Source organism: Chlamydomonas reinhardtii, chromosome 12, assembly GCF_000002595.2.
Source record: "Chlamydomonas reinhardtii strain CC-503 cw92 mt+ chromosome 12, whole genome shotgun sequence".
Lineage (NCBI taxonomy): Eukaryota > Viridiplantae > Chlorophyta > Chlorophyceae > Chlamydomonadales > Chlamydomonadaceae > Chlamydomonas > Chlamydomonas reinhardtii.
This window is the reverse complement of record NC_057015.1, coordinates 3993809-4007716: the sequence shown is the minus strand read 5'-3', so window position 1 is coordinate 4007716 and position 13908 is coordinate 3993809. Positions and strand designations below refer to the sequence as shown.

The window sequence follows — 13908 nt, the reverse complement described above, 5'->3', positions numbered from 1 at the left end:
CACCGTCCATTAAGCAGAGCTGCAAGCCCCGTTGCCCCGCGAGCGATAGCGATAGCGATAGCGATAGTGACAATGACTACGGTGTCGATGACAAAGTATCGCTGGAACGATATCGAGCGCTGCAGTTGGCGTGGGCGTGCGCTACCTGGTGAGGTTCTGGCCACGTTTGGTAGTGGCCAGCTTTGCCCCAGCAGCCACGCGCTCAGCTAACTTTACCACCCTGGGCACAGGGAGCACAATGTGCGTGCCATCAGGGAGCTACGGGCCCTGTTTGAAGGAGTCTACACGAAGCGTGCCGATAAGGTAGGATAGGGGCACGCCGTGTGCTCGAGGCAGTCCCACATCGTACATCCCGCGCGCACACCTTTATGTCCACCCGCACATCTGAATGATAACCTGCAATAATTGTTGTTGCACAACAGGCTGTGCAAGGCGCTATGCTCGAAGATTTGATGGTTGCGTTGGCTCAGGCTGAGAGGTGCGGCTTCGTAAGAGCATGCCAATACTCTGGGTTGCAGGCGCCTCGTGCTTGAGGCCAGCAATTCCGCCAGCGACATAGTCGGACTGCCGCTTGGTGCGTTGATAGAAGTCATTGCCTGGCCCAGTCCTATGCTTCTGCTCACGGGACTTTGGCGGCTTTGATGAAATGCAGGATGGGGCGGCTAGATGGAACGCTGGATGGCTTAGTGACAGCGGCGCTACGTGTGCTGCCCAAGCAAAAGCGGTAAGATAGACCAACATTGCATCCGTGTTTTCAGCTCAATCTGCTCTTGGACTGGAGTGACAGCGCGTGTCGTAAGTGCCCCGTGTGTCGTAAGCCCGCAGCGACCATTCACCACCGGTGTAGGCCGGTACAACACGGACAGTCCTTGATCGGCTCTGAATACGCGCATCACAGGAATGCGGTCGCAACGGCCCACCGCCGGGCTGCGGTGCAGCAGCGCCGGGAGGCGCGCCGGCGCCGCAGCCCAGACGGCACGCCTCGCGCTGAGAGCGACGACGACAGCTCTGAAGGAGGCGACGGGTCTGAAGGCTGTGGCGTGCGGCTGCCGTCACTGCACGACCTGCCGCTTGAGGTCATTGAAACCGTGTTCGAGCACCTGGGGCCGGTGGAGCTAGGCCGCTGCGCCTGTGTTAGCAGGTGGGGCCCTGCATGGCTGCATCGCTTCTGGTCGGGCGAACTACGTGGCACACGTGGCGGTGGCGGACGACCTGGATGGCGGGCATTAATATCAGTATCATATGCCTTGCTTGGTCGGGCATGTGTGGCATGGGATGTGTTAGTGTCCCCATACGGTATGTGTAAAAGTTATGTGCGTTACAGATTTGCCATGCCTCGATATCACAGGAGCTGGCGTGAGGTGGCGGTGTCCTCCCACATGGACATGGTTTGGACGCAGCTCTTTCACCTGACTTTCCCGCGGTCCGCGCTGGTTGCGGCCGCGGGGCCTGGAGGAGCAGGGGCGCCGCTGGCAACCGCATACACACTCTTTTGCCGCGCAGCGCTGGGTAAGTCATGGGCAGCAGCCGGGACGGGCCTACCACCATGCAATGAGGCCACCTGCATGTATGGGCAGGATACGTAAAGTTGGTGCAGGTCGTCCCCTGCTGGTTGCGTGGGCTTCAGGGTTGCATCGCTTTGGGGCCTGGTGCGCGTTGTGAGGGCCTGCGGTATCGTGATAGCTGTGGACATGCACCACACTCGGGTGCAGCTGTCCGGGATAAAGGCAGGCTACGAAACGAGCATTCCGCCAGCACTGTGTTTTCTGAACTGTGACCCTATGCAGGCAAGCCACGGCGTCTCGCGCGGTGGTCAGGGCGTGTGCTGCGGGCTGGTACCTTGGGCTGGGTTTGCACCGACGATCTCCGGCGCTTGCCCGCATGTGCCTTTCGTGAGCTTGGGTTCCCGACTGAGAGCCAGGTAAGACTTCTGCAGGCATGGTGTGTTCCGACATGTGCAGGAGCTGACATGCCGTGTGTATGGAGTGCGCGCAAGCAAACACCGAGCCGCGGTCGGTCTTACCTGGCGTACGAGGGTGTCTGTTAGTATTATTCATCTCACTGCTGTGCACCGGGGTGCTTGCCCTGACGTCAGTAGCCCCGAACACTGTAGAGGGACCTGCTTGCATGCGCCAAGCTAACCAGCGCATTGGCCTCCCCTTTGGACGTCCGGCCCCTTAGGTTGTCCAGTGGGCTTGCGGGAAGCGGAATGTGGGGGCTAGCAGCAGCAGCTCAGGGGAGAGCAGCGACGACGACGACGGGAGTGACAGCGACGACGAACCGTCCAGCTCGGCAGCGGGCGAGCGCCTGGCGCGCATGAAGCTGTGGGCTGTGCCAGCGGTGCCCTAAAAGCAGCTGTGAGGTGGTTCATGCTGGGGGCTTGCGGGGAGGTGCGTACGTATCATCACAGGTTGCAATGGAGGTGCTGTTAGGTGACACAGGGACCTGGGGGCTCTGTGCAGGGTGTGAGCGGAGGGCGCGCGGCAGGCCATGTGGTGGGGGAACACCGTGTAGCCGCTGAGATGCGGCGCAAGGGCGCAGGCTGCGGCCAACTGGTGAGAAGTGTCGTGTCGTCTGCGGGCGAGCAGAGCATGTGCGGGCATGTGCTGCTGTTGCGGGTAGCATTAGCAGTAGGATTATGCAGGCTTTGCAGACCTAATGCGCAGGCGTTGCCTGCTCTATCGCAGATGCGCTTGAACAATGGGGAAGGTCCCCTACTTGATCATCATACGGTATGTGTAATCCGCGCTACTCCCGGCGGGAGACAGATGAACGATGCTACCGGTTGTAACCACAATAGCGCTCGGCGGCTCGGGCTGTTCACCTACAGTTGCGGCTGTGCGGTTATGTACCCTCTGCACAAGCTGCATACAGCTGAGCGCCATGATGCAGTCGCTCTCGCCGCTTGACACCACACACGCGCCTCGCCTGACAGTCGGCAGTACCTGGACAGGCGTCACTAGCCGGTGCATTGCGGCAGTCCCCAAACATATCAACACAGCCGCCCTTTGTCATATCCCCTGATTGCATTGGCACTCTCTACGACTCCCAATCAACCGGGCGGGCACATCAGCCAAAACTTCTCGCAAAATTGCGCATACACCTCAGTGATCTCTGCGAGTCCGCTCCTCACACGCGGCACCTGTGAGCTACGACTGGCTACCCTAATCCTGCAGGCTGCAGCAGCCGACCACCTCACCACCGCAGCTGCCCACAACAGGCACGCCCCTACCTAGTGCGCTGGAGGTTACGGCCCAACAGCAGTCACCCCTCCCAGTAACCCATGAAACTGAGTAAAGAGTTTCATAAAGATATAGAGCACACCGCTAAGAGCTTCGTGGGGACTTTCAGATAATGAAGTGCCTGCTGGTTGGGCTCAGAAGGACGTCCTCTTCCCCCAGACTTGGACAGTATATTTCCCCTTGCATGGGACAAGTGTTCCCCGGTCACGGGAAAAGGGGCTGAGCCCCTCCACAGTCTGAGGCCGAACAACCTCATCGCCCGGACATAGCCGGGGTCGATTCGTTCAGGCACGGCCCGCCATGCGTCCAGCCACGTCCCACAGTCAATTGTCCATGGACGCGCGAGGCCGCTTCTCGCTCCGGCTGAATTCTCCATGCCGCCTATTTTTATGCAATAGAGAATAGCAAATAGGCGTGTAAAACAGCACCATCCTTGGCGCTACACTTGAAGGCATGACACAACCGCAGATTGTCCCCAGAACAATATCCTTTTCACGACAGCTTGAGCAGTCCGGCAGTACATGACGCGGACTACGGTAGTTGGCAGTCATCAATCACCCGCCTTATTCCTCAATCCTAAGCGTTGTAAAGCAGGTGCGCCAGCAATTCCCATGATCTCAACATGCTCCCTCAACTGCAATGCATTTCCTCGATCCTCTCTTGCTATGGTGACATACATTCGCCCCCCTCAAATGAGTAGCAATGCGCATGCATGTTTAAGTTGCGTCCGCAATAGGCGGTGATTGAGTTCAAACGTACGTACCTCCTTGGAGTGTGCCCGTGCCATGTACCTTGCCTTTTATTCAGCCATGTAGTTGCGGTCAAGCCACTCATGACCCCAGGCCGTCTTGCTTGTGTGATGGTGACGTCCACCAGCGGGCTAGAAAGCCACTCACCCCGTGCAGAGCATATTGTGAACAACCGGCAGTGCTGTGAGCACCAGTGCACTGTCCTTAATCCATGCCTCATCAATTCTTAAATAAAGCCGTCATTCCGTATGTTGACATTACGGTACGTTAACGTGCAATCTCTTCCCTGATCCTCTCCAGCGCTGCCACCACCACCCCCACGCTCGGCCGCGCCGCGCTGGAGGCGTGGAAGCAATCCCGCGCCAGGCGTGCGTACCGCGGCGGCGTGTCGGGTCCGAACTCCAGCTCGCCCGTGTTGAGCGAGGGGTAGGTGCGCAGCCGCACGCCCATGCGCCACGGCGGCCGCGTGCCGTTCTGCAGCTCCCACAGCATGATGCCCAGAGAGTACAGGCTGCACGGGCGGGGACAGGCAACGGGCACACGCCCTGTTGATCAGTATGCCCGAACGAGGGCGACCTTGGGCAGGTGGGGGCAGAAACCAGCCAACACGGATTGGCCCGAGGCCATGCTTCACCTACTCTGCGCTTTTGCCGACTTTGCCAGACAGCATCACCTCCTGTAACACAGTTAGGAAAGCCCTCAGTGATCGCGCACAAACGCCTCTGCAGGTCAAAGTGCTGCATCTCGTGCATTCCGTGCCGCCTTGCCAGCGACCCGTGTAGCGCTGTCTTCGGTACTCACCGGCGCGCAGTAGTAGGGCGTGCCCTGGAACAAGTTGGACAGGTGCGACTGGCCCTCACCCACGCGCACCGACAGCCCGAAGTCCGACACCTTGAGGCAGAACCCCAGCGGCGTGCCGGGCGCGCGCAACAGCAGCACATTGTTGGGGTTCAGGTCGCCTGTGGGAGCAAAAAGAGGTGCGAGCAGCGGCAAAATGACAGTCCATTCTCCCTACCAAACTGCAGTGCCAGCTGCGGCCTTACTCACCGTGCACGATGTTCTTCTCGTGGATGTGCTGCAGCCCACGTGCGATCTGCAGCGCGGCCTCCACGTAGCGCAGGGCCGCCTGGAGCGAGCTGGCGGGCCGGCCGCCCAACATGTCCGCAGGCATGTCCTCAAGGATAGGCCGGGTGCCGCCGTGCTGGTGGTGCCCTGTCGCATCCGTGGGGGCATCGCCAGGCGCCGAAGGGACAGTGACACCAGCTTGCGGACTGGCCTCAGCGCCTGCCTTGTTGCCACCGCTGCTCCGGTCACTTCCGGGGGACGTTCTTCCGCTCTCCACGGCCCGCCCCTTGCCGCTGCTGCCGCTGCTGCCGCGGCTGGGTGTCACCGAGGCTTGCCCGCGGGCGTTGTCGGCATGCGCACTTGCGCCTGAGGAAGCCTCCTTGCGCAGCAGTGATGACATGCCTGGCAGCTTCAGCTTGGCGCGCGCGGGTGCCGGAGCAGGTGGCGGCGACGCCTGCTTGGGCGGCGTGAGGAAGAAGCCGCAGTCCACCAGGCTGCGCAGCGGGCCCGCGTCACAGAACTCCTGGATGATGAGCAGGCGCCAGCCGCCGCCCTGCTGCGACAGCTCCGGGGACAGGGACGCCAGCTCGTGCTGCACCTCGCGCAGCTCGTACGAGTAGGTGTTGATGTTCGGGGTATCCGGTCAGCCAACAGGGCAAACACCATGCAGTGACACGGCCATACGCCGGAGTACTTATGCGCACAGCGTGCGCATATAGCTTGCTTGAAATATCATAGTGATAAGCCCTGTATATGTGTAAGGTGACGACTCTCGTATACAGTAACCTGAAGCCGTAACTAGCAACAACGTGCGTGAGACACGATAGTCGAGACACTAGTTTGAGCCCCTAGAACGTTCCTCTCAGCCCGGGAATGCTCTAAACCTCAACAGGTTATGAGCCCCGACGCTCACGCTGTCGCGAGAATCTTGTAGGGCTGAACGAGTTGTTTTAGCCGCCGCCGACAGAGAGTCCGCAGGCATTAGAATATCTGGCGATTAGAATATCGCTCGATACTAGTCAAGAAGCCGCGCGAGCTTCATTCGCGTGGGAGACGCGATTATTAGTTAAGCCTTGTTTGCGTTATCTGACGCAACGGGCGATTCGGCTTTGTTCTGAGGCGTATATCGCTTTGGACACTGGGCCACATGGAGCTTCAGCTCGCCTGATGTCCCGTCGATGGACATGGACATGCCAGGACATGCCACGGACATCGAGTGTTGAACCTCGACCCCAGAGAGCATGTGGAGGCTATGTCGATCAGCGTGAAGTTGATTGCAGAGTTTGAGCGGCTGCAGCAGCAGGACATTCCGCAGCAGCAGTTAAAGGCCTGGAGCCAGCCTCGTTCCACACAGACCGTGGGAGCACACGAGATGAGGGCTATTGGGCTTTCGGGCATACATCTCTTTGCCAACCGGAACGAGTGCGTAGACATGCGAAAGCAGAGAGCATCTTTCCGGAGGGCAGGGAGTACGAGCAGCAAGGCATCGGACGGCGCGGGTCCAGCTGGTGACGGTGTGGCTGACGTGAGTTGGAGCGTGACGGCTACCAAGAACGAGCGTTACAGCGAACAGACTGTGAGCTGGTGTGAGCCCAACCCGATCTTCGAGATTGATTCAGTAGCAGGTGTGAAGTGGCATGTGAATGCTATGTACGACGGTGAGGTCTCGTTGCCGTGCGGGACTGAAGAGTCTTGCAGTGAGGAGCAGGAGTGCAGGAGCACTGCGTCCGATGGTGTGTGGGAGTCTGGTTCCGTACATTCGGAAGCTGGGCTGAGTTCGTCTGGGTACGGTATGGAGTATGCACAGTCATCTACGGCTGATGTGAGCTCACATATCAAGGTAATGGATGATGAGGGAAGCGCGTGCAGCGGTGTGCGCAAGGCTAGCAAGGCGTGGGAGCGTCGGTGGCACGCATGTGTGCTGTATGACGGGCGTGTCTACCCATTCGACCCTGGCGGCCCTACTACGATGATGCTATGGGGGTGGCATGGCACTCTCATGATGGCAGGATTCCGTGCGGCTTGAATATATGCGTGATCTGCTGGAGAAATTCGGCATGACGCACGCAGCGCCCAAATCCATACGGCTAGCCCCATCGGCGGTTTTGGAGAAGGCAGCAGCGGCGAGTGAGGAGTTGCCAAAGGGCAATAGGTATGCGGAGCTAGTCGGAGGTTTGATGTATCTGGCGATTGCGACACGGCCAGATATCATGTTTGCCGTGGGAGCCCTCGCGCGTTTCATGTCCGCGCCTACTGCGGCACATTGGAACCTGGCGACAGGAGTCCTTCGTTACCTGGTTGGGACGGCGACGCAAGGGCTAGTCTACACGCGTGGGCAAGGAGATGTGATTGGCTGGTGTGATTCAGATTACGCCGGTGACCTGAGCAAGCGTCGGTCAACCACTGGCTTTGTCTTCACCTACAACGGCACAGCTGTTAGCTGGGCTAGTCGGTTGCAGGCTACGGTGGCGGTGTCAACCGTGGAGGCAGAGTACATGGCGGCATCATTTGCGACCAAGGAGGCGCTATGGTTGCGCAAGATTCTGTCGGAGATGGGCGTAGAGGTGGGCACGATGTGCATGCAGGGTGATAATCAGGGTGCGATCGCGTGCATGAAGAATGCAATTTCCTCGATACGCACGAAGCACATTGATGTGCAGCACCATTTTGTACGGCAGCGTGTGGAGCGCGGCGAGGTGCAGTTCCATTACTGTCCCACAAGCCGCATGGTGGCTGATGCCCTAACCAAAGCGGTGCCAGAGGATCGGTTCGTGCGGTGCCGGATTGGCATGGGTGTGCGCTAGATGGACAGCGCAAGCAATGACAACGTGACATGCGTTCATGACTGCGATGGAAGACGATGCGTGCAATAGAACAGATACGTATTTGGCAGTTGTATGCGTGTGAGGGACCGGTCTCTGACTTGCGGTTATCTTGGCAGTGCGAACAGTATGCGTGTGCAGTATAGGTCATGTTGCTTTGATAGGTAACTTCGTGGACTAGTGCCTGTGCGTAGCGAGACGTATTTTGCATTGCTTGATGAGTCCATGGGCTGTAGTGAACATGGGTTAGTTACTCGTGTGCGAAGAATGGTGAGCAGGACGATAGCTTACTCGAGTAGGGATGTGTTTGCTAGTTGTCTGCCCGCGTGGGAGTGTTGATGTTCGGGGTATCCGGTCAGCCAACAGGGCAAACACCATGCAGTGACACGGCCATACGCCGGAGTACTTATGCGCACAGCGTGCGCATATAGCTTGCTTGAAATATCATAGTGATAAGCCCTGTATATGTGTAAGGTGACGACTCTCGTATACAGTAACCTGAAGCCGTAACTAGCAACAACGTGCGTGAGACACGATAGTCGAGACACTAGTTTGAGCCCCTAGAACGTTCCTCTCAGCCCGGGAATGCTCTAAACCTCAACAGTAGGTGGTCCTGCAGAGCGAAGCGGAAGAGTGAGTGAGGCGTGTGTGGCACTCAGTGGCAAGACCATGGCGGCTTGCGCGGAATGGACGCGCCAACAAAGCTGCGTATGCAGCAGCCCCAACCTGCTCCCCAGCTCAATACCACCAGCCACCCACACTCACACAATGTTGGGGTGCGTCAGGTTTGAGCTGATAGCCGCTTCCATAAGCGGCCGCTGCTGGTGGCGGGCGTGGTCGTCGGGGCCAAACATCATGGACTTGATCGCCACGGACAGGCCGCGCCACGTGCCGCGATACACGGTGCCGTGCGCGCCCTTACCTATGACCCCGTGCACATGTAGCTGCTTGTTATCGGCCAGGTCTCGACCCAACGCCGCAATCACGCCGCGCATCTGGTCTAGGGAGGTGCCCCCAATGGAAGACATGAGCCCGGATGTTGACGAGGCAGCCGCCCCTGCATCACCGCCGCCTCGGACCCCCGAGCCTGTGGCCGGCCCGCTGCCCTGGCTTTGCGCACCGGCCGAACCCGCATCGCGGACGCCCGACCTCTGCGACTGCGTATAGCTAGGAGACGGGCTCCTGGTTGCGAGCGCCGCTGCAGCGAGGGCCGCCGCGGCGCTCTGTTGCTGACGCACGGCGCCAATCATCGACGTGGTGGCCGCCTGGTCAAAGCTGTCCGCGTGTATCCCGAAGCCCGCGGCTGCCAGCGCCACTGCAGCGGAGGCGTTCGAGTAGGGCGTGTTCATGGTGCCGCCGGAACTGAGCGCCACCGAGATTGTGGGCTGGCCACCTGCAGGCGCAGGCGCTGCCGGCCCGCTGCTAGCAGCTGTGTACGGGCCCATAGCACCCGTAGCGGTTGAAGTCTCCAGGGTGCTGCTTGTGAGGCCCACAGTGCTGATACACTTCTGGACACTCAAAATTTCGCCAGCTTTTGTAGCCAGCTCCCGAGCGATGCCATCACTGCCGGCGGCGCCGTGTGACACACCTGCTGGCGCTCCCGGCGGAAACTCCAGCTGGCCAGTCGCCATTCCCACAGAGCTGCCGTCGCGGTCCCCGCCCTGCTGATTGCCATCAGCAAGCTTGGCAACAGCCAAGCGCTTAGCTTTGCCGCTTGGCTGCTGCCCGCGTCGCCGCCGCCGCAGGCCCACGAACACCGCAGCCGCGGCAACCAGCAGCAGAGCTCCACCCACGGCACATCCGACCGCGACGCCGATGACCCAGGGATCCGTGCCGCCACCGCTGCTACTGCTGCCGTCATCGTAAGGCACGCCCAGGGCTCTGAGGCCTGCGTTTGCCTGCTCGCCGCTGCCTGGGACGCGGAAGGTGACGTTATTCATAACGTAACGCATTGTAGTGCCCCTGTTTATGACTAGCCGACTGACCGTGGCGTTGCCCGTCTGCAGGTCATCGCCAGCTGTGAAGAACGCCTGGGCCGCGGCCACTAAAGCGGAATCGAATGGCCGCTGCGGCGCGCCGCTTCCCTCCGTGCCGTTGGCAGTGCCGTTGGCGCCTGTCCCCCTTGCTGGCCCTGGCACACCAACCGCCGCCAGCTGCGCCGCCGGCAGTAGCGCCTGCTGCAGCAGCTGCAGCTCCTCCGCGCTGACCACCAGCGTGCAGTTCTCCAGCCGTGTCTTGCTGGCGCCCGCGGCCAGCGACACGCCCCACAGCGGGCTGGACAGCACTGCCAGCGGGTCGCTGCGGCTGTAGCGGCCGCCGCGAGCCGCCAGCTCGGTAAGTACCAGCTGCCGCAGGCCCAGGGTGATCCCGTACGGTACACCCACCGCATTGACACGCCAGCCGAAGCCCAGCTGCATGGGCATCTGTCCCCCGCCCCGCGTGATCACAAAGTCGGCGGCAAGCACGACTGCCGAAGCCGCCAAGTCGCCAGTACTGCCGTTACTCCCAGTGCTACTAATTTTGCTGCTGTTGCTGCCAGCCGCCACCCCAGATGCAGCGGCGCCGACACCGGGCCAGCTTCCGCCCGCTTCGGATAAAGAGAAATTGTTGGCGAGTAGCACCCAACGCCGGCCTGAATCATCAGGATTACTGTTGGAGGGGTCCAGCGCAGCCTGCGACGAGAGAAAGCAGCGCGCGTAGCAAGTAATTACATCATGCAGGGGCGCGCTGCGGTCCGCTCGCACCCAATGCCGGCCGACTTTCTAGGAGTCTCCCATGCCTAACGCTGTACGTGTTGGCATCTACAACAGCGCGCTGGCCTCCCCCTGTTGCTCACAAGCAGGTCGCGTGTGCCGTTGGCGGGGTTTGCTGACGTCAGCGGCACGTTATCGGCACGCAGGCTGCGCACGCCCGTGTACTGCGCCACCAGCGGGTAGCGGGGGTCGTCCATGGTGTCCTGTGCGTGTTGCAAAGAAACAGAACCATTGCTGCGTGTGCTTGTGTGTGCGAGGATGCTGAATAGAAAAGGGTGGCGGCATCCACAGCATGGCAGGGTGCGAGCGGTGTCAGGGGCAGGCGGGGTGTGTCTGACACAGGGGCCGCTGCCGGCGCAGGGCGTCTTGGTCGCCGCAGCGTGCAGGGCACTCACTCACCGTGATGCGCACGTTGAGGTAGGTGACCGTGTAGGCGGTGGCGCTGTCGTAGTACACACCCGTGGCGTTCACACCCCCGACCTGGGGGCGCCGAGTGAGGGCAGTAGCAGGAGGAGCAGGAGGGGCATGCAGGCGGCTTGTGCCACGTGCGACGCAGGTGCACCCCCGCAGTCAATTATACACGAAGCCATGTGGCCCAGCGCCCATGCTATCGCCCGCACCTTCATGCCGCCGACCCGGATCCACGCCGCCTTTTCCTGTACATGATGTTGGATACGCATTGCATCCGAGTTACACGTGTGCAGGTGGCTGCACTGCCCCGTGCGCACGTCGTCACTGGCCCGCTCCGCCATCCACTCACTGCCAACAGTGCGGTAGCCCACCCACCTGCGCCTCGGGGACTGGGCTGACCAGAAACGTGACCCAGTACTTGGTGTATGCCAGCTGCGCAGCGGCAACAACGTAACAAAAAATGCTTTGTAATGTTCACGGGGTTGCTTGTAGCGTGACAGAGAATGTCACAAGCTGTGGAGATTCGACCAAAGCGCGTGCACTGAGGCAATTTGTCCCCCTGGCCGCTTCCCTGAACGCCGCGGGCATTCCAAACTTGCGAGCAATGGCCCATCATGCGGGCTGGGAAGGGGCCCGAGGGACCCAATGAGTACGTGTACGCTTGTGTGAATGGGGTTGGTTTGGGGTAGGAATCTGCAAAGTCTGGAGCAACAGACTGCGGCGAAGGACGGGGCACACTAGCAGGGCACCTTCTGCTGATCCAGTTTGAATAAGTTCCAGCTGCAGACAGGGAAACAAGTTGTTTTCTGTGCTTTCACATAACCGACCGACATAGCAGACCGCTTAGAGGTTCTGTGAGTGAGGCTCTGCTCAGTCCTTGCTGGCTCTGGTGTTGTTACCCCCCCCCCCCCCCCACACACACACACACACACACATACACACACACACACCACACAGGGGTTACACTCTAACCTGCTCAGGCGGCACCACGAGCGTCACATTGACCAGGTGCAGCAGCCGCTGGCTCCTGCGCAGGTCGCAGTGAATCAGCAATTGTTATCAAGGCAAGCTTGCATCACATGAGTACATCATCACCATACGCTGTCAACGGCACGAAACCCATGCCGTTAGTGTCCTTGTACTTTCTACACAACTTACATCCGAGTGACATAGCTGCAAAGCCCTGCAACTGGCCGTGCGCGCACCTTTGGAACGCCCACACGCGCTCCGACAGCATCCCGAACTGCGAGAAGATAACTCCGGGGCTGAAGTAAACGGGCGCCAGGTTCACCAGCGTGACGGCCACTATCGTCATGTGGTTGGGCGGCACCAGGTCCCACATTTTAGTCATAGCTTCCAGGTCTAGCACCGGCCGCGCAAGCAGCGCCGACCCCACCAAGCTCATGTTTGTGGGCACCAGCACAGGTGCTGCTGGCCATGAGCTGCGCAAGGGAGCAACAGCAAGGGCCGAACCGATGTTACGAAGCACTGTATGCTGCAGCTTCCAGAACAGGAGACTCTTCACACATGTGCACGCTGCCATGCCACCCCTTCATGCAGCAAGCATGCATTTATGATATCCGTGCGCACCTGCGCCGCACCGTCACGTTGCTAGCGAGCACGATTGTGAGGTTGGCTCCCGCCGCTGCGGCAGCAGCCGCATGCACCGTGAACGCCTCCAGCAGCTCAGCAGCCGTCTGCACAGACACCAGATGGCAAGGCACAGCCACTGCCGCCGCGCCCGCCGACGTGGGGCAGGTGAGGTTCACGTTGTCCAGAGACGTGAAGCCGTCACGCCAGCGGCCGAAACGAACCACGCCTGGCTCCATCTGTGCGCGGGCACACGGGAAAGTGGTGCTGGGGAAGGGGAGCGAGGGGCCGGCAGGGTTGCAGGGCCCCGCAATAAAGAGTCGGCGATCATGCACATTAGCACATTGTACACGCACCGTCAGGCTGCCTGCTGCGCGCAGTGACGTGCACAGATACTGTTGGTATGCCAGCACTGTGGCGCAGTCGGTGCTGAGGCTGACGCCGGCCATGCTGAGGCCCGACGCCGCAGACAGGTCCAGCGCCGTGGGCTGCAGGAACACACTCCCCACCGCCGCCGAGGGGGCCGCCACGGTGGCGTTGAGTGCCGTGAGGCAGGACAGGTTCACGGCGGTGCCTGTCGGGCGTGCGAGGGTGGACGAAGGCGTTGACGGCGGACCAGGTGTTCAGAGCTCTTTGGTAATGCGTTCTCAGTGGCAAGCCTGCCGCCCACTCCGGCCCGTCCCAAGTCGCTGCGCCCATACCTTGTGGCATCGCGAGCACGTCCGGCCGTCCCTTAAAGTCCCACGTGGCGGTGACCGGTGTAGCCAGGACGCCCTGGGCCACCTGGCCACCAGAGAGGGAGGACAGCGCCTGCACCCCAGTCGCCGCTCCGTCGGCCGCGCTGCATTCCCCGATCGCTGCAGCTGCTGCGCTCGTAATCAGCACTGCCGCCAGCAGCGTCAGAGCTTGCAAAGGCCGGCTGCGCGCGCGGCGCCCAACCAGCATTACAGCAGCCGCGTCACTTTACATCTGGATTTGCCTTAATATTGTTTGCTCAGACCACTTACAGCGCCCTGCTGTCAGCAGCTTGCCTAAAGCCAAAGACTCGCCAAGATAGTTTTCAACTGACAACCAGCTGAGGTAAACCTGGGAAGTTGTAAACCAAAATGCCTATTGGGATCAATAGGAATGCGTGTAAGCTGCTTCCAAGTCCAGCAGAAGCCAGCGCATTGAGCCCGCAATTGGGCTGCTGAGTTGCTTCCAGTCTTCGTTATCATAAGCTGGTATATGCAGAGTGTCTTTAGCGCCCTTTTTTCACATGACGCTGAGCACGCGA

The 13908-nt window shown here is 60.3% G+C and overlaps 3 protein-coding genes across 3 annotated transcripts; 2 read left to right on the top strand and 1 right to left on the bottom strand.

The window, feature by feature from the left end:
• Positions 1-51: 51 nt before the first annotated feature.
• CHLRE_12g516900v5 (uncharacterized protein) lies at positions 52-2803 on the top strand. The gene is made up of 8 exons (XM_043068318.1): positions 52-148; positions 231-303; positions 423-478; positions 653-724; positions 899-1141; positions 1349-1509; positions 1788-1921; positions 2182-2803. The coding sequence occupies exons 3-8, from the start codon at positions 438-440 to the stop codon at positions 2347-2349; spliced, it is 819 nt and encodes a 272-aa protein (XP_042918413.1). The 5' UTR covers positions 52-148; positions 231-303; positions 423-437; the 3' UTR covers positions 2350-2803.
• A 2610-nt stretch (positions 2804-5413) lies between these two features.
• Positions 5414-8363, top strand: CHLRE_12g516851v5 (uncharacterized protein). Its single transcript, XM_043068317.1, has one exon. The coding sequence runs from the start codon at positions 5455-5457 to the stop codon at positions 5674-5676; it is 222 nt and encodes a 73-aa protein (XP_042918412.1). The 5' UTR covers positions 5414-5454; the 3' UTR covers positions 5677-8363.
• An 8-nt stretch (positions 8364-8371) lies between these two features.
• On the bottom strand, positions 8372-13843 carry CHLRE_12g516800v5 (uncharacterized protein). Its single transcript, XM_001697036.2, has 11 exons — positions 13334-13843; positions 12989-13206; positions 12633-12871; positions 12248-12484; positions 12015-12069; positions 11418-11474; positions 11252-11287; positions 11031-11111; positions 10715-10834; positions 8644-10550; positions 8372-8491 (listed from the first exon to the last, which is right to left on the bottom strand). Exons 1-11 carry the CDS (start codon positions 13575-13577, stop codon positions 8476-8478), a joined length of 3210 nt encoding a protein of 1069 aa, XP_001697088.2. The 5' UTR covers positions 13578-13843; the 3' UTR covers positions 8372-8475.
• Between the last annotated feature and the right edge of the window lie 65 nt (positions 13844-13908).